Raw genomic sequence first — 18,583 nt, forward strand, 5'->3', positions numbered from 1 at the left:
TGTTACTGCACTCTCTCTCCAGCACCACCCTCTTCTGGTTTGTTGACATTTCAATGACCATGTATCAGAGAATACAACTGATTAATCAACCAAATGAAGGTGGCACTATGAAAGAGAATACAGTGTGAGGCTGATGATCTGAAAGTACATGTCCTTGACCCATTTTACTAAACTTCAAAATGTGATTTCTCACCACTTGATCATTGCTTTGGGGTCATAAAGGGTGTTCTTTCTGTCTCCGACATTTAATTCATAATCTTTGATTGTCTATCTGATAATATTACTAGTGAATATCCAGAACGTTCAGTTTCTTCCATAATGTTTTCATTGTTTCTGGCTCCATCTAGTGACCAGAGTCATAACCGCAGTGTTATTGTTTGTTGTACTTCCTGAATCTTTTCCCTCCATTCACAATGTATTCTGGGAAGGTTGCAAGGCACCCTGGTAAGTTTTGCAAAGGATTATGGCTAGTCCAGGCCACATTTTCCCTCCAGTTCTCCATTTTTTCTCAGCCTGCATCCTGGAAGCATCTCATTTCTCTTCTCCCTTTGCGACAGCATTGCTGGTATGTAATCACGCTTCCTGTAACTAATTTCCATCCCATATTAGGCTGCCTAGATAGTTTTCCCCTCCTCAGCAAGTAGTGGAGATGTTGATTCATAATGTATTATGTATGATATGTATCCCTGATATACCCTATATTGACTCAGTGTATATATATGTTTTTGTTTGTAGTCTCACCACATCAATATACCACCACGTTCAATAAAATACAGATTCAACCTACAGTCTCCTAATTGGACCCCGGTATAGCGGTTAGCTGCCTGTATAAGCTACATGAAGTCTGCTTCAATTAGTGAGGACAGAACAAAGGGACTAACCATCTCATACTTAAAAGGACTAAATAATTATGCAAAAGGTTTGGGTGAGAAATGTAGGTGGGGGCCTAGGAGTTTCTGACAGATTCCCTTTAAATTCTCATTTGTTTCCTGTACAAGCTTCTATAGGCACAATGGTGGGCAAATTCCAGCTTCTGAGGACTCACAGGCTTGGGTTATAACACTGCATTCAACCATATAACGCATCCACCCCAGCCCAGATTCTCATCAAACTAATCTGTAGGGTTGATCAGTTGATATAAATTGACTGGGCAATGAAATAGCCGTACCTAGCTAATGATTTGAATCAGAATGAAAGAGACATTTCTATAGCCTTGTGTCATTCTCTTGTCCCATCAATATACTTGATCACATATCCACATGACAGGTGTATGATCACCATGTCCAAATTCTGGGACCCCCATTAGTAGTGGTGTGAATGTGTGACCACTGCTTCAGCTCCCATGAATAGTAAATGGACATGTACACCACTGCACCATCACTAGGCACACGACGCCCATTCTTGGGATCAAACGCCACCTAGCTATCGATTCTCAACTTATGGATAGGTGATAAATTATACTGATAGTATGTCTATTTAAGAAATATCCCTCAAACATCTCACAATTCTTACCCTAATTGAGAGCACAAAGCATAAAAAATTGATTACTCAGATTAAAATTAAAAAACCTGTTCTGAAAAAAAACAACCCAATCCATTTATTATACAGTAATATGAAATTTCACATTAATAGAGAAGTGGTATGGAACAATTTTAGAATGTCAATGTTCTGCCAGATGATGATGTAGTGTTAATATTTGTTCATTTTGTGAAACTTTTAGTCACTTCACCTAGGCTAGTGCCTTTCATTTAATTTCCTCTCTGAAGAAACAGCAGTGTTGGTATCTGTATAGAAATAATTGTTGTTATCCTTCAGAGTTTTTGAAACAAACAACATCATCATTTTGAATTACTGTCTTCTCTTGACAATCTTTGCATTGCACTAAACTAATATCCTTCAGATGGATTCTGAATAATGTAGAAGGATGAAACTGGCAGAAAAGAAGACGGAATCAAAGAATCTTAAATGAAATTTAAGCTGTCAAGTATTAAGCTTGGTTTAATATTACACAATACTATTACAATACAAGCCGTTTTATGTTCTGAATTTACACATTTGTAATTTCATTGCCATGATGTGCTGCACTAGATCACACCAGATACACAGATGAATATAGATACCAGGTGTGTGAACAAAGGATAAGCTACGCATGGGGTCCAAGCTTAGAGACCCCATAAATGCTGCTATACCAGGCAAAGTCACATGGTGTGTGGACATCTTTGTGCCTAAACAAGGAAGGGGCTACGGGGGCATCATTTTGCTGATGAGCAGGTATACATTTATCAATTTTGAAAGGGATTGTCCTATAAAGAGAATCCATTACTATTAATTATCAATATAGGGATATCATCATAGTACACTATTAATAAGTGTATGGAGATACATGTCACTGTGCATACTGAGGTCAGTGATGTAGAACCAGAATATGTTTTGCCTCCAGCAAGCTATGTGCTGAGAGGGTTAATTTAAATTTAGACATGGGGCTGGTTTTACTGAGAACCCATAGAGTAGCAGGGATGGTGCTTACCCTATCTCCTCCTGCAGAGACACCAGTATGTGAACCAGCAGGACCTGCTGTGATGTCATGATCATGTGATCATCACATGGTTAAATACCTGAACAAGAGAGACAGTCTGTGTGGTGTCTCGGGAGAGGTAGAAATCCTACGTGGCTTCAGGTGGAGCTAAGGATGCTGTGTGTGTTGCCTGGATTGAAGCCTGCAGGATAAGAATTCTGATGGACTTAATCTTTGTTTTGTTTTACCGTTCTGCCAGAAAGGTTCTGTTTATTTTGCTGAACCCTGCTAAGGTTTATGCTGTCCATAATAAACCAGCAAGTTAACTACTACCAGAACCGTTCCTGTGTCTACTTTGTGAAGCAGCTGATTGAGTCAATCCCTCACAGGATGTACAAGTACAATACACCTATTAACCCCTTTCTGACATTTGGCGTACATTTACACTGATGTCAGACTCCCTCCATTTGATGTGGGCTCTGGTGGTGAGCCCACATCTTTACCTACACATGACAGCTGTTTTGAATGGCTGACATGTGCCCGGAACAGCTGTGGGTGGAATAATAATCCACCCGTGGCCATTAACCCGTTAAATGCCACTGTCAAACTCTGACAGCGGCATTTCACGCACATTCTTCCGGCCATTGGGCCAGAAATCTGCCCACCGGTGAAACCCGTCTCATGATCTCATGTCACCGGTGGGTTGGCATGACAACCTGAGGTTTCCTGAAGACCTCTATGGTTGTCACTGCCGGATTGCTATGAGAGCAACCCGATGGTCGGTGCTCATAGCAGGTCAGTAAATCTACTACATACAGGAGATATGATCATCACCTGTATGTAGCAGAGCCGATCAGGCTATGGCAGCTTCTAGTTTGCCATGGAGGCTATTGAAGCATGCCAAAAGTAAAAAAAAGGTTTTAAAAAAATTAAAAAAATATATAAAAATTTAAATCACCCCCCTTTTGCTCCATTCAAAATAAAACAATAAAAAAAATCAAACATACACGTTTGGTATTGCCGCATTCAGAATCGCCTGATCTATCAATAAAAAAAGGATTAACCTGATTGCTAAACGGCGTAGTGAGAAAAAAAGTAAAAATGCCAGAATTATGTTTTTTTGGTCGCTACGACATTGCATTAAAATGCAATAAGGGGCAATCAAAAGATCGTATCTGCACAAAAATCGTATCACTAAAAACATCAGCTCGGCACACAAAAAATAAGCCCTCACCCGACCCAAGATCACGAAAAATGGAGACGCTACGGGTAACGGAAAATGGTGCAATTTTTTTTTTAACAAAGTTTGCATTTTTTTTTCACCACTTAGATAAAAGAGAACCTAGACATGTTTGGTGTCTATAATCTCATAATGACCTGGAGAAACATAATGGCAGGTCAGTTTTAGCATTTAGTGAGCCTAGTTAAAAAGCCTAACAAAAAACAAGGGATAGCACTTTTTTGAAATTTCACTGCACTTGGAATTTTTTTCCAATTTTCGAGTACAAAACATGGTAAAACCAATGGTGTCGTTCAAAAGTACAACTCGTCCTGCAAAAAATAAGCCCTCACATTGCCACATTGATCAAAAAATATAAAAGTTATGGCTCTGGGAAGAAGGGGAGCAAAAAATGAAAATGCAAAACCAAAAATACCTCTGGTCGTTAAGGGGTTAAACAGACCTCAGACAGGTTGAACTGAAAAGACTCCTATTTCTGAGAGGTTATGGAGTGTTTCATGATACTTTTCAAGCACTGCTATTTGCAGAGATTGATCATGGGATTATGTAATATATTCCGTGGCTCAAAGTAATTTATTTTGTCTGATTTTGTTGTATTCTCCCTTTGAATTGTAAAATGCTGCAATATATACTTCTCAACATTGAAAATGGAACACGAAGAAGAAAAAGTCATGGAGTTGTGAAATCACAGGATCGATAAACTTGTTAATGATATTCAAATGATGAAAAAATGGAAAGAAAATTTTCAAAAGATCTTGCTTTATTCAGCCTCGAGCATAAGTGTCACACACTGACGTACACCTACACACACTGGCATGCTATCAATTCTACCAGTTAGAGGAAATGACCATACCACTGATTCCATTACCAAATCAATGTAACACCAAGCTGTTAATATATCTGTAATGACGACAAAAGCAATCTGGCTACCATACATTACACAACCCCACTTTAATCCCGAGAGTGGGAACAGTGAGACCAATCTCCAGCTATCGTTGCGTGCAAGATAAAAGCAGGACTCAGTGCTGAAAAGGATAGACCTCTATTCTAGCCTGCATTGCTCCATTACATGCATTTTGAGACCACATTGGCAAGACAGAGAAGAGGTCTTCTCTTCATAAAGGAATATCACACTGGTCCATGATAATGGCATGGGTGTGGCTTAATCTACAGTAACTGGATCACTATAGTGTTCATTATATGTACACTAACAGTGGTGCTACATTGATTTGGAGATGGAAGCAGGGATACGGCCATTTCCCTAAAGCATCCCAAGCCATTTTTCAACATGACAAAACCAGAGACCACAAGTTGCTTCCATGGCCTGTAGCATCTTCAGACTTGGCACTCATCCAGAACATGTGGGGAGTCATTGGTTAGCAACTAAAAAGGGAGCTGCCAGCAGTGGATATTGATGATTTGCTTGCCTAATTGCATTCAGTATGGCAGAACATTCTTCAGACAAGCATTAATAACCTCACTGATAGCAGCCAAGGTGTGTAGGTGAATGTATTTCTGCGCTCGATGCTCATACTCAATACTAAATGAATCATTATGTTTTGAAAATTCAGTTTACATTTTTTAATAATTTCCATCTCATTAACATTTCTGTAGATCCTGTGATTTGTGTGACTTTTCCTTCTTGGTGTGGCAATTTCAGTGTTGAGGAGTGGAAATCAGTGCTGTATTAATGAATATATTATTACAATTATGAACTGCCCAGTTTGTCACTTTTGTGGCTGTTTAGTGAACATAGATTACTCTCAGCTGTATACCTACATTACTTTGATATCAGACACAGGCACACATTTAAAGAGCTCAGTGACAGGTTCTCTGTAAACGTACACATACTGTATTCCATCGCTCCTTAAACAAGACATATCACTACATAATGTTACTAGTAATAGGGTTATTACTGTGACAACATTATAGATTTTTTATGGGTAAATGAGTTATTGTTGCCATTGACACATGATATATGATATGTGCAGAGAGAATCTAATGAAGCCTACACTGCCTTGCATACATAGGCTGAGAAAAACACCGCAGCAATCAGCATATTTTTGTATTGAGTATTTAGTAAACCAAAACCATTTTCTTCCGTTCTCAATATTCTTCTCTTCTGTTAGAATCATCATTAAATTGTGCCAGAAATCCATCATTGTAGGAGGTTCCATAAAACTCGAACATTGGACAAATGTGACCACATGTCAGTGTTTTTAGGTAAGCTGTATTTTATATGTGCTGGTTATTGGCCAGTATTATCTTAGTTGGCTGTAAGGCTACTTTCACATGTCCGTCGGTGGCATTCCGGCGCCGTGCGGCAAAAAGATGGAGTGCCGGATCCAGCCGTGAACGGAGGAACCGGAAGTATATGTGGCGCATCTTACGGCGCCTGACACGGCTATGTTGCAAAGGAATTGCCAGGGAAGAAAAGGATCCATGAGCCGGTGAACGGGGTATGAGAGAGAGAGAACGGGGTATGAAAGAGAGAGAGAATGGGGTATGAAAGAGAGAGAGAGAGACCGGGGTATGAAAGAGAGAGAGAGAACGGGGTATGAAAGAGAGAGATAGAGAACGAGGTTTGAAAGAGAGAGAGAACGGGGTATGAAAGAGAGAGAGAGAGATATCCGGGCATGCGCACAGGGTAAAACCGTGCATGCGGTGGCCAGATCAGGTAGAAGCCTAATCCGGCGGCCGGAATGTGCCATTGAGAAACATTGTCCCGCAGACCCGGAAGGGCCGCATACGTCCATATTCGGCTTTTTTCGCCGGACAAAAAAACACTGCAGCACCCGTACTGTCCGGCCGCCGGACAGAGGAATTCAGCCAGATCCAGTAAAAACCGGAACAAACGGAAGCACCTGCGGCGCGATCCGGCGCATGTGCTTCTCAATGACAAAAAAAGCGCATCAGGCGGTAAAAAAAAATGGATCCGTTTTTTTTACACACATGCCGGATTGTGCCTGACGGCACAAACCGGATGTGTGAAAGAGGTCTAAGGTGCCCAGATGGCTATTCCACCTGACTCCCCAATACATATGCATACTCAGTTTGACTGAGAGCTAATGTGTTTTCAATGGGGAGAGAGAAGTCTCTGCCAGATAATACTGATGGCAGTGTATTTCCCCAGGAATGAAAGGAGTAAGTATTGAAAGTCATCAGGTCTAATTCAACTTTTTCTCAAAGGATGCTAGGAGTCGGGAGGCCCATAAACTCATAATAGTTTGGTGGTTCCTGCCAAAGTCGACAGATTTTACCAACTTTGGTCTTATGTGTATTAGTACCACTACAGTTTATGCTTAGCCATAAACCTTTGTGCAGTTTTTACTCTATCAATGATCATGTTGATAAAAATGGATATACGAACAGCTTTATGGCCGTTTACTGCAGCTACAGAATGGTATACGGTACAACGGTGCACCGCGAGGCCACATATATAACACTAAACACAAACTTAAAGTAGAAAAGTAACTTGCTTACCTGCATTGGGTTTGGCGGGGTCATTGGGGATGGAAGGCCATGTCCTGGTGAGTGATTGGGCTTTTGGGGAGAGCTGCAGGGCTGCTGGCTTGTAGAGAGTTGGTTCTGGCTTTTGCTCGGTGTTTGGTTTTGCTGCTGTTGCTGATTTTGTTGCTGCTGGGATGGCTGTGAGGGATGAGGCTGCGATGATTGCTGGGGTGATTGCCGATGCTGAGCTGTAGCTTGCTGTTGCTGTTGCTGTTGCTGCTGCTGCTGCTGCTGCTGCTGTGATCCTTGATGATGATGGTGGTGATGATGCTGATGAAGCTGCTGTAGATGCTGAAGTTGTTGAAGTTGTGAGTTCAGGGATGAGGTAGCTGTAATCCACCAAAACAATTTATCATATAATCATGCTTTATGATTAGATATTACTTATCTTTCAGACATAGTAAAGATGTAGCATTGCTACCAGTCACATACAACAACTTCATCTCTTTACTAAGGAAAAGGTTAGATAACATTCAGAAGACTCTTGAAATAATGGAAATGCTTTTAGTGCAAGTTGTCTATAACGGTAAGAACTTATTTTAGAAATACATATATGTAACACTGTCATTTTGGCACTTGATGACTATATGTTCAATATGTTATCCCTTAGGCCCAATTATTACATGTTATTGTGTACGCTTGCAACCACCACAAAGGTACCTAAAGAGATTACAGTAAACTTAACATTAATGGGAAAATATCACCAGGTTTTCACCATTTAATCTGAAAACAGCATAATATTGAGACAGAATGTCTGATTCCAGTGATGTATCACTTACTGGACTGCTTTCTGAAGTTTTGATAAAGTCACTGTTTTATCAGCTGGAGATTATCACTAGAGGACTAGTAAACTTTCTGCCATGTAGTCCTCCATACTCATGACCTCTGTATAACCCCACCCCACCACTGATTTGCAGCTTTCTGCCTTTGCACAGAGCACACAGAAAACTGCCAATCATTGGTGTGGGCATGGTTATATATGGATCAGAAACTTAGTTTATCTGCAGCAGATAAAACTGATTTAATTGAAACTGCTACAAGCAGTCACTTGCCACCTGATGAAGACAGAGGTTATCCGTTGAAACGCGTAGTGGAACTTAATAAGGAAGAAAACCTTTCAAGCTTCTCCCTTTCCTTTGTGCTCCCCTGCGATCGGGTTACCCTGCTTCTCTTGTTAAGAACTAAGACTGTTTAAACACATTGAAAAGCTGTCAGCTGACAGCTTTTTCCTGCCACCTCTTTATACACAGGTATAGGTTGAGCACCCGTTCTCAGTAGGAGGTGGGAGAGTTGCTGCTACCAGACACCTTAGTAAGCAGCTTAACTCACTGAGAATGGAAGGATTCAGAAGTTGAAATTCAATTGTCTATTCCCCAACACTCTGATATGTGTTCTGGGAGGAGAGTTGGAAGGCTCAAGTAACCAATTAGAATATTGAAGGGTTTTGTTATTATATATTTAAAGAGAATCTATCAGCAGGTATTTTCTATGTAATCTGAGGGCATCATGAGGTAGGGGTTAAAACACAGATTTCAGTGATGTGTCATTTATCAGGTGGTGTGCTGTTGTTTACTTACAGTGAAAGTTTTATCACCTGGATAATATAATTGCTTGAACATTAGCAATTGTCTGACTCCGCCCCCTCCTCTGATAAGCAGCTCACTGTCTACAGACTATGAACATAGAGAGCCTGATGAGGACAGAGTTAGTTTTCTCATCTCTGCTTCATAATGCATCTAAGAACTCTGATTGTGTCAGACCTGCTGCATCCAGTAAACTAAGTGATACATCACTGGAATTAAGGTCTTTTTTTCCACATCAAGAACATATATCAAATACTGGGCACACTCATAAGATGCTGATGTGAGAAAATAATTTTAATACATACAGTAGCCACTAGTTACAAACGTTTCGGTCGTGATAGACCTTCATCAGTGTACTAGGGTGAGTGTAAGGCCTTCACACTTCAGTTTTTTGTGTCAGTTAAAATCCACCAAAAAGGCGGAAAAGCGGATCCGTTCGTAACTGATGTGAACGGATGCCACCGGATCCGTTTTTTGACGGATCCGCCGAATGAAGAATTTTAAAGGAAAAAAATTGACGGATCCGCAAAAAAACGGATCCAACGGATGGCCATCTGTCAAGATCCACCAGTAATGCAAGTCAATGGGGAAAAATGGATCCGCCAAAAAAATTGGCCGATCCGTTTTTTTGCAAAAACGGCGGATTTTGACTGATGGTCAAAAACGGAAGTGTGAAACAGGCCTAAGCGATCATGTGAGAATCTCACATACAATGTCGCAAAGATCATGATCTTATTGTATAGACTGTTAGATGTATTGGTGGGCAGTGGCCGCCGATGAACTCCCTGACAGGTGGCTGAAACCGCGTCAGGACACACAGCAGAGCTGCTGCATTGTATGGCCATTATTGCGGCCACTGACCACCAATAATTCTAACAGTCTATACAATAAGATCATGATCTTTGCGACATTGTATGTGAGATTCTCACATGATCGCTTACACTCACCCTAGTACACTGATGAAGGTCTATCACGACCGAAACGTTTGTAACTAGTGGCTACTGTATGTATTAAAATTATTTTCTCACATCAGCATCTCATGAGTGTGCCCAGTATTTGATACATATATACTAAAGGTTTGGGAACCTACTGACTGGCACCTCCTTTACCCGCTGTGCTAACATCCTCTTACATATTTTTCCACATCATGCTGCTCTCAGATGAGGTAGCAAAAACCTGCTGACAGATTCCCTTTAAGGGCTCATTCAGACTTCAGTGCAAAGCAGTCCGAGATCAGTAGCGATACGAGCATAACAGCTTCATATATTTCTGTGAAGCTATCACGCTTGGGTTGGGAGACCCGAGACCAGCGGTCTGAGATCAGACCGAGATCCACGGATGTCTGAATGAGTGGTAATGCGTATTGCAGGCCATAATCAGTTTGAACCCATTTATCAAAAAATAAAGTAAAATGTAAAATAGTGTTGAAGAGTGAACATTTATTCCCTATGCTCATTTGCACCCTCTGGGGCTACACCATTGGGCAACTAATGAATAAATGCAGCCTTTGAGACTCAACCTGATTGCTTCACAAATTGGCTTTTGAGAAATGATTGCATGATTAGTTTACACAACTCCAATAAGTTTTTGTTTTCCAGTTAGGAGAATGTTGTTATTTTCTTAGTACAGATTTATCCCCCATTACATATATCTGTAGAAGCACAGATTTTACATAAAGTGTGGTCTTATTACATAGTAAAGACAATAGATGGGTCCACAAAATCCAGAAATAGCCATCGTAATGTACTTTAGCCTCTATACTTGGCAAGCTTTAACAGTTTTCACCTTTAAAATGACATAGTAACTCCTAAGGCTTGATAGTGTTCTCAATTCAATATTGCTTTATAACACTAAATTTGGCCAGGGAAATATCATCCAGTTCACAGCGTCAAAAACAGAAAAAAAAGGAAAGAAATGACACGTGTTGAAAGTTATTATTGTGCTGTTCTCAGGGTCAGTGCAGTTCAATTATACTTTTAGGTCTCATTTTATCGTGAACATTGGTAAGGTATCTACGTTAAGCCCATTGCAGTTCAGATAAATTAAGCACACCCCTGCCATGTAAGAACTGTATTTTTGTGATGGCTTCCAGTCGCCAGCGTTCAGCCCTGTTGTAAAACCTCCCTACAAATTATATGTCATTTTGTCACTTATTTTTGAGTACAACATGACAAAAACTGTCTTTAGACCCTAGCAAAATGAAATAAAGGGGAACAAGTGCTTAAATTAGATACTTTAATGGCTAATGTGATCACTGTTTGAGAATAACTACAATAAGAGAAAAGTTTAAAACCGCACAGAATTCTCTGGGTTGTCCGGACCAAAAAAAAAACAAACAGCAAAAACTTGGAAATGAGTTAAAACAATAAAAAAGGAGTTACTTACCTATTTAACCCCCTGTGCTGTAACACTACTGTTCTGGTGGTCCTCACTGGACCTGCAGCAATGATGTCACACCATGTGGTCACATGACAGTGGCTGATGCTAGTGATTGGCTGTGAAATGTGCACTTGACATCATCAATGTAGGACTGATGGGGACCACCGGAGTGGTGGCGCTGAAAGGCCATGCGATTAAATGGCGTAATGATGCTTATTTTCTTGTTTTGCCTCAATTCTAGGTATAAATCTAGGACCCCCCTTTTAATCAGATGTGGGCTATTTAAAGAGAACCTGTAACTTGCCATTAATCTGCATTTTTCTGGTGTAAATGCAGCAGCTGTTTTCTCAATCTTGAGTTGTTTTACTATTGTTTCTTTACCTTTCCGTGCCTGAGATATGCTCTTTTCCTTCCTATATGTAAGTCTAGTCTTTTTAACCAAGTGGCGTGGTCCTCAAGTCTTTTTATGGAAGTATTCTTGAGGACCATACCCAGTTGGCTAAAAAAGGCTAGATTTACATATAAGGAAGAGAGTGCCATATCTCAGAAATGGAAGGGCCCATCAACAAAAAATAGAAGGGAAGAGATATTTACACCAGGTAAAAAAAAATTATGGCAAGTGACAGGTCTTTTTTTAAAAAAACAATCTGTAAGTTCTTATAACTTTTTTTTCCTGAAGTCCAAATTTAGATTTTTTTCTTCTTGCAATCATTTATAGGCACCATAGCAGTCACTTTAGACATGATATAGTCATTTACATCCTCATGCCACCAGAATCCCAGTAGTATCTGTTAGTTGGAACTCCAATCCCACCGCCATGACTCTCAAACTACCGCATGCTGTGGAAAGGGGTAACTTAAGACTGTGTTAGTGCTTGTCATAGATGTCAACACATCTTACGAGAATAAAACCCAATCTATCTTGAAGGTGGGAGCCCAAAATCAAGCCATGATAGTGTTTAGGACAAGTGAATGCTTTTTTTTTTATGACCCACCTCCGGTGGTAAATTGATTAAAATAATTTTAGAGGGGTAATCCCATTTTATAAAGTGCTGGAAAATAATTAAAATGTTATATTAATTTATGATTGGTAGGGGTCTGACCTCAGGGACCTTTGGAGCTCCCACAGATCTTGAGAATGAAGGTGTGTTGCACTGATTTGTTCACAGTCTTTCCTGTGGCCACTTGTGATGAGCGAGTATACTCGTTACTCGAGATTTCCCAGGCATGCTCGGGTGATCTCCGAGTATTTTGATGTGGTTGGAGATTTAGTTACTGTCGCCGTATGATATATGGCTGCTAGAAAGCCCGAATACATATGGGAATTTCCTAACAAACAAGCAACCCCCTCATGTATTCAGGCTGTCTAGCAGCTGCAAATCATGCAGCTATAGCGACAGGAACTAAATCTCTAAGCACATCCAAATACTCAGAGATCACCCGAGCATGCTCGGGAAACCCGAGTAACGAGTATACTCACTCCTCACTAGTGGTCATCTGTTGTGCATGGGAACTGCAGAACAGTGTCATTCAAGGGCCCACAGCAACACATTGCAGCAGTGGCCACTTCATTCTCATGATCAGTGAGGGTCCCTGAGATCGGATTCCTACTGATCATACAGTGATCACAGCTCTAGGAAAGTAGCCCTCTTTTATTACATGTATTTTTTTTTCATTGCTGACAATGTTTTTTTATTTCACAATCTGCATGAAGCTAAAATAAATAGTTAATGCAATTTCCACATTGTCTACTCCGTCTAGGCTAAAATTCCTGTTGTTTTAGGAAATTCACATGTACATTAGGCACAAATAAAGAGTCTGACATTATATCTATTGCATTCAAGCAACTAATGAATGGCTACAAAGATAATTGTGAATTCAGGAGAAGCAGGGTCAGCTGTGACATCGCCTATTGCGCTTGGTGGATCCTATTACCAGCTGTGTTATCAGTCACTGTAATTCTGCCTCTGATGATATGGAGTCTGCTGAAAACTGTCTCTCAAATTGACAAGTTGTGAGTCTGAAAAAGCTCCAGTAGCCACTATAAAAATTGTAAGTTTTTTTTATCTTTTTATTAATCGTGATATGAAAAAAATAGAATTTTATGAAATACATGTAACACCAAAACCTGATTTAGACAATTAGTCATTTTCTGATGATAGCTGATAAAGTCCATATGACATTTATATCGTTGCTTCACTGGCCACTTGCCAAATCAATGTGGGTTTTTTTTTATAAATAATGGCTATTGAATTCAATTGAAATGATTAGATTGCATAAGTTTGGAAAAAAAGTGATTTTTATTTATGTTCCAAAAACATGAGCTATTACTTCATGTACGGTAAGTGAATTGGGTTGAGTCTCAGCAGAATACAAGGCCAAGAAGAAGAGCAACCATTCTTTAGTCCAGAATGAGAACAAATGTTATCAGAAGGTGCAGGAGCAAATCTTGGAGTCCCGGTTCATGATGAGCAGTGTGGGAATGACCCACCAGTGTACCAGAGCACCAGTCATTAGGCCTTCGCTCTGCCACAATGATGGGCACCAAAACACTGTCAGAAGACAACTTAATCGGAATCTGACTTTAGTGAAAGCTTTGACCTTATTGATTATATGTCTGCATGTGAAATGGTAACACCACAGTTGATCTGTATAGAGGAATCATTTTCCATGGTGGGTTCAATCTAGCAATGATGCTCAGGTATAAAGACATTTTTATAAATAACACCAAGAATAATGAAATAACACCAAGAATAATGATATAATAATAGTGATCAATATAGAACTGAGAAACCCTTTTAATGCTGGAAAATATATCTGCACCCTATTATCTGCATATTTGATAACACATAAACTAAAGAGCAAACAAAATTACCTTTCAGGTGTATCCCCAAAACTGCACACATTAAATGTAGGTACATGTTAAAAGCTGTTCCTCTTGTTATCCAGTTATTAAACCACGCACACAGTGGTATGGTGCGCTCGTGACTTGAACTTACTAAACGAAAACATTTATTGACTAAAATTCCTGTAAAATCTATATCTTTCCCAGTTGTCATGACAGAAGATGGGAAGACTCACACAGAGATACAGCAAGAGTCATTGCATAGTCCAGCAGGTGTGATAACATGTTACTAGCACTTCTTCCTTGCACACAGCAGATAGATTACACGCAATATTTTAGTGCATCAAAGCAGCAATAGGTCAGGACTTGAGAAAATCGAGGACTCAACCTGTGTCGATAACTGTAGCTAGCTGCTGGATACTGTAACCTACATTGCTTCTTACTTTACTGGGCATGACCAGATACCTTATAAACTCCAACCCGAAAATCTACAAAATATCCACTGCCTAATAGCTTCAATAGTTCTCTGCCATGCTGTCTACAATCAGTCATCTGCTTTAGGCTGCAACATTATACCTTAACAATGGTTAAAGGAGAGTTCCAACTGCTTTCATTTTTTAACAGCTTTTCTCCAGCATGCCGGCAGAAGCGAGCAAAATTGAAGCTTGGACTGCCGGGTCAGGACAACGTCAACAGTGTGATCAGGTCATATAATCATACAGCTGATGTCACTTGCTGAAGCTGCTGAGGCGCGCATTGGTGGTAAGTGAAGACAACGAAGATTAAGTGTAATCAGGGAAGATTTAGTGTGTGGTTGGGGGGAGATCTAGTGTGTGGTTGTTGGGAGAGGGGTGGGGTAGATTTAGTGTAACCGGGTGCAGAGGATTAAGTGTAAAATAGGTGTATTAAAGAGGTTTTTCAAGTTTGTGATGAGTCTGCAGTCATTCTATGTGACTGCAGACTTCTGAATTCTCAGAGTGCGCACAGCACAAGGTCACTTAGTTACCCGCTGTGTACCTTGGATACCTGCGTGCTGGCACTGGGAGCTGGTATCCAAGGTAAATATTGGGTAACTAAGCGCGTGCATCACTTAGTTACCCGCTGTGTACCTTGGACACCAGCTCCCAGCACGAGCACACAGATATCCAAGGTACACAGCGGGTAACTAAGCGACGCGCACGCTTAGTTACCCAATATTTACCTTGGATACCAGCTCCCAGCATCTGTTTGCAGCACTGGGAGCTCACTGATCGTGGCTCTCCCGCTACCTCACGCAGCAATGCGTGCTGGCCAGCGGGAGACCGGTCGCTGATGCTTGTCACACACAGCGAGATCGCTGGCGAGATCTCTGTTGCATCACAAAATCAGCGATTTCGCTAGCGATCTCGCTGTGTGTGAAGGGGCCTTAAGTCTTGATTGGATTCCTAGGATGGATATTGTCAAACCTACGTACTATAGAACTTCAATAGTTTTAAACATGATTTTAAACCAGTTTACATCATATGTAAATTACCATATCACAGGTTGACTTTCACTCTTTTTACTTTTAGGTGAAAATTTACTCTTACTCCTTTATCTTATTTTATTCTTCCATCAACTTACTAGTTTTCCCACATCATGTACTAGAAAATGAGGGAAAAAAATCTAGGTGCAGCGAAGTTGTGAAAAGAAATTAAAACATTTGTTAAAAAAATGTTTGTGTTGCCATTTTCTGACACCTCTATCATTTTTATTTTTCAGTTGATATGGGAGTGTTTGTGAGATTTTTTGCATGGTGACTTGATATTCCCCACCATCCTGTAGAATGTAATCCTGCAAGGGCAGGGTCCTCTTCTCTCTGTATCAGTCTGTCATTGTTAGTTTGATAACTGTAAGTGATATTTGTATTTTGATGTGACCCCTTCTCATGTACAGCACCTTGGAATTAATGGTGCTATATAAATAAATATTAATAATAATAATAATAATAATAATATTAATAGTCTTAATAATACTGTTATTTTTGTAATATCATTAGTTATAAACAGGGAAAAGTTTAGTTTAATGTTTAATCTTTGTTTACTTTGTTTTTAATCCTCCCAGAGGACTTGAGCCTGCAATTGTCTGGGCTTTACAGAGGTACTGACACACAACAATTGTCCACAGCCTCTGGCTCCAGGACTGTCGGCCTTCAATGCCATCGTCAGAGATTGTCAGTGACTAACCTCATTCAACATCATTGCTGTTAAATGCAGATGCTGGCTGTACAGCTGTAGAACACAGCCTACATCTGCCAAGTATGGTGCAGGCTCAGCTCCTAAGCCCACTCCATTCACCGGCACCCTCTGCATGACGTCAAGGTAGATTGTGTAGTGGGAAGTGGGAAGTTTCTATATTTTTAAGCTTCCATCATAAATAGCATTTTTTTTGTTTTGTTCTAGATTTTTTTTCGCTTAGGCTTTATTCACACGTCATTATTTTTGATCAGTATTTCATCAGTGTTTGTATGCTGAAACCAGTGGTGTCTCCAAAACACAGAACATGTGTCGTTCTTTAGTGAGGCCGGGGTCACACTGGCGATTAAAATGGATGAATGCAATGCGATAAAAAATCGCATTCGTCCCAATGTTATTCTATGGGGCAGCTCACATCATGCGATTTTTGATCGGATCCGATCGTCGGACCGAGACAATCGCAGCATGCTGCGATTGTCACCGATTTTTGGATCGGATTCGCCAATGCAAGTCTATGGGGGCGTGAAAAAATTGGATTGCAAACGGACCCGATGTGTGAGTTGCAATAAAATCGCACCAAAAGCCAACATTTTTTTTTCCAAAATACAGTAAAATCACAGTGTCCGGTTAAATAAAGAAACGAATTAATAGATCTTGACACATTAAATAAATATATATATATTTATATATATATATATATATATTATACATGTCATAGAGACACATTAATATATATATTTCTAATTCATACAGTTCTTAATTTCAGAATAGCCGCAGAAACATTTGCCGGCTTTTGTATAACATTCTCCTGCCCGACATGAAATGACACATGGTTTACATATAGTTAACCATTTCATTTCATGTTTTTTTTTTATGTCTATCACTATTAATTATATGAGGGCTTGTGGGTTAAATTTTTGGAGTTGTAGGGGTTCATTTAAGGGGTTAATTCGTTGTATTAAATTGCAGGGACTCCCGCTGATGTCACTGAGGCTGCATATGTAACCAAATGTAAACCATGTGTCATTTCATGTCGGGCAGGAGAATGTTATACAAAAGCCGGCAAATGTTTCAGCGGCTATTCTGCAATTAAGAACTGTATGAATTAGAAATATATATATAAATGTGTCTCTATGACATGTATAATATATATATATATATATATATATATATATAAATATATATATATATTTATTTAATGTGTCTAGATCTATTAATTCGTTTGTGTGCGGAAACCTGTCATTGGGCTCCATTATTTGTCCATTTAGCTATCCTGCGAGAAAATCTCGCAAGAAGGATGTCAAAAGGATCCTTACATGCGATTAAAATCGCATCAATGAAGAAAAATCGCATAAAAAACGGATCAATGGTTAAGATACTTTTGTGCGATTTTGGATCGTTAAAATGGGACCGATTTTTTATTCGTTGTGTGTGACTGCAACCTTATAGTTTTTCTCTGTAAGGTTCCACTCCTGGTTTTGATATACAAACAATGTTGAAAAATACTAACCAAATACTGGCATGGGGATGATGTCTTATATTAATACATTCATGCTTTTTATGTTTATTTTCCTATGGAGAATTCAATCTGAAAATGCATGACAATAATCTGCATCTCAAGAGAACAAAAAAGTAGTAAAAAAAATGGAAGTTTGTAGAGCATTTCATATTTTTATTTTGACTTTCAACCAACATCTGGATCAATCACATTTTATGCAATAAAAGTGGGAAAATATGAAAAAAAAAATCTGGAAAATACATGGTTAAAAAAGACAGAATTTTTTTTTGTTTTTACATTGATGAGCTGAATTAAGAAAAAAATTCGAGGTATATACTTTGGCAAAACAGTTTGATAAAAACTGGTAAAAATCCAATTGTAAGGATAAAAGTAATCACCAATACTATATTATTTACAGGACACAAACATAAAATCACATATAAATAGCATGACAAGTGTATTTCACGTTATCATCACATTTGTGTTTTTTGAGCAAGTTTGTTTGTAAGATTTATTAAAAACGAGACATAATAATTTACATTTACTTACAAAATATTTTTTATTGCTTTGTAGTTTATGTTTTTACCAACTAAAAACAGAAATATTTCCCTGCACTACACTTCAAGAAAGGGAAAAGTGCAAGCCATTTCCAAATTCCATATTTGAGAAAACATCTTTCCAGCAATATGTTTCTATCTAATTTCTTTTCTTACTGCAACACGCTGGCTGTTACCAGGCCGCAGACACAGTCACTAAAAATATTTTCTCTATAAAGGTTAGGAAAATTCCCTGTGGTCAGCT

At 39.3% G+C, this 18,583-nt stretch overlaps 1 protein-coding gene across 2 annotated transcripts in view; it reads right to left on the reverse strand.

The window, feature by feature from the left end:
• POU6F2 (POU class 6 homeobox 2) overlaps positions 1 to 18,583 on the reverse strand; it is an 812,961-nt gene that overhangs the window by 218,910 nt on the left and 575,468 nt on the right. For both annotated transcript variants that reach the window (XM_073549965.1, XM_073549964.1), the window contains exon 4: positions 7,239 to 7,594. In XM_073549965.1, coding sequence (XP_073406066.1) covers positions 7,239 to 7,594 — 356 coding nt within the window. The remainder of the gene's footprint in view (positions 1 to 7,238; positions 7,595 to 18,583) is intronic.

This window comes from Dendrobates tinctorius, unplaced genomic scaffold (genome assembly GCF_039654945.1).
Source record: "Dendrobates tinctorius isolate UK_male_01 unplaced genomic scaffold, ASM3965494v1 ptg000162l, whole genome shotgun sequence".
Lineage (NCBI taxonomy): Eukaryota > Metazoa > Chordata > Amphibia > Anura > Dendrobatidae > Dendrobates > Dendrobates tinctorius.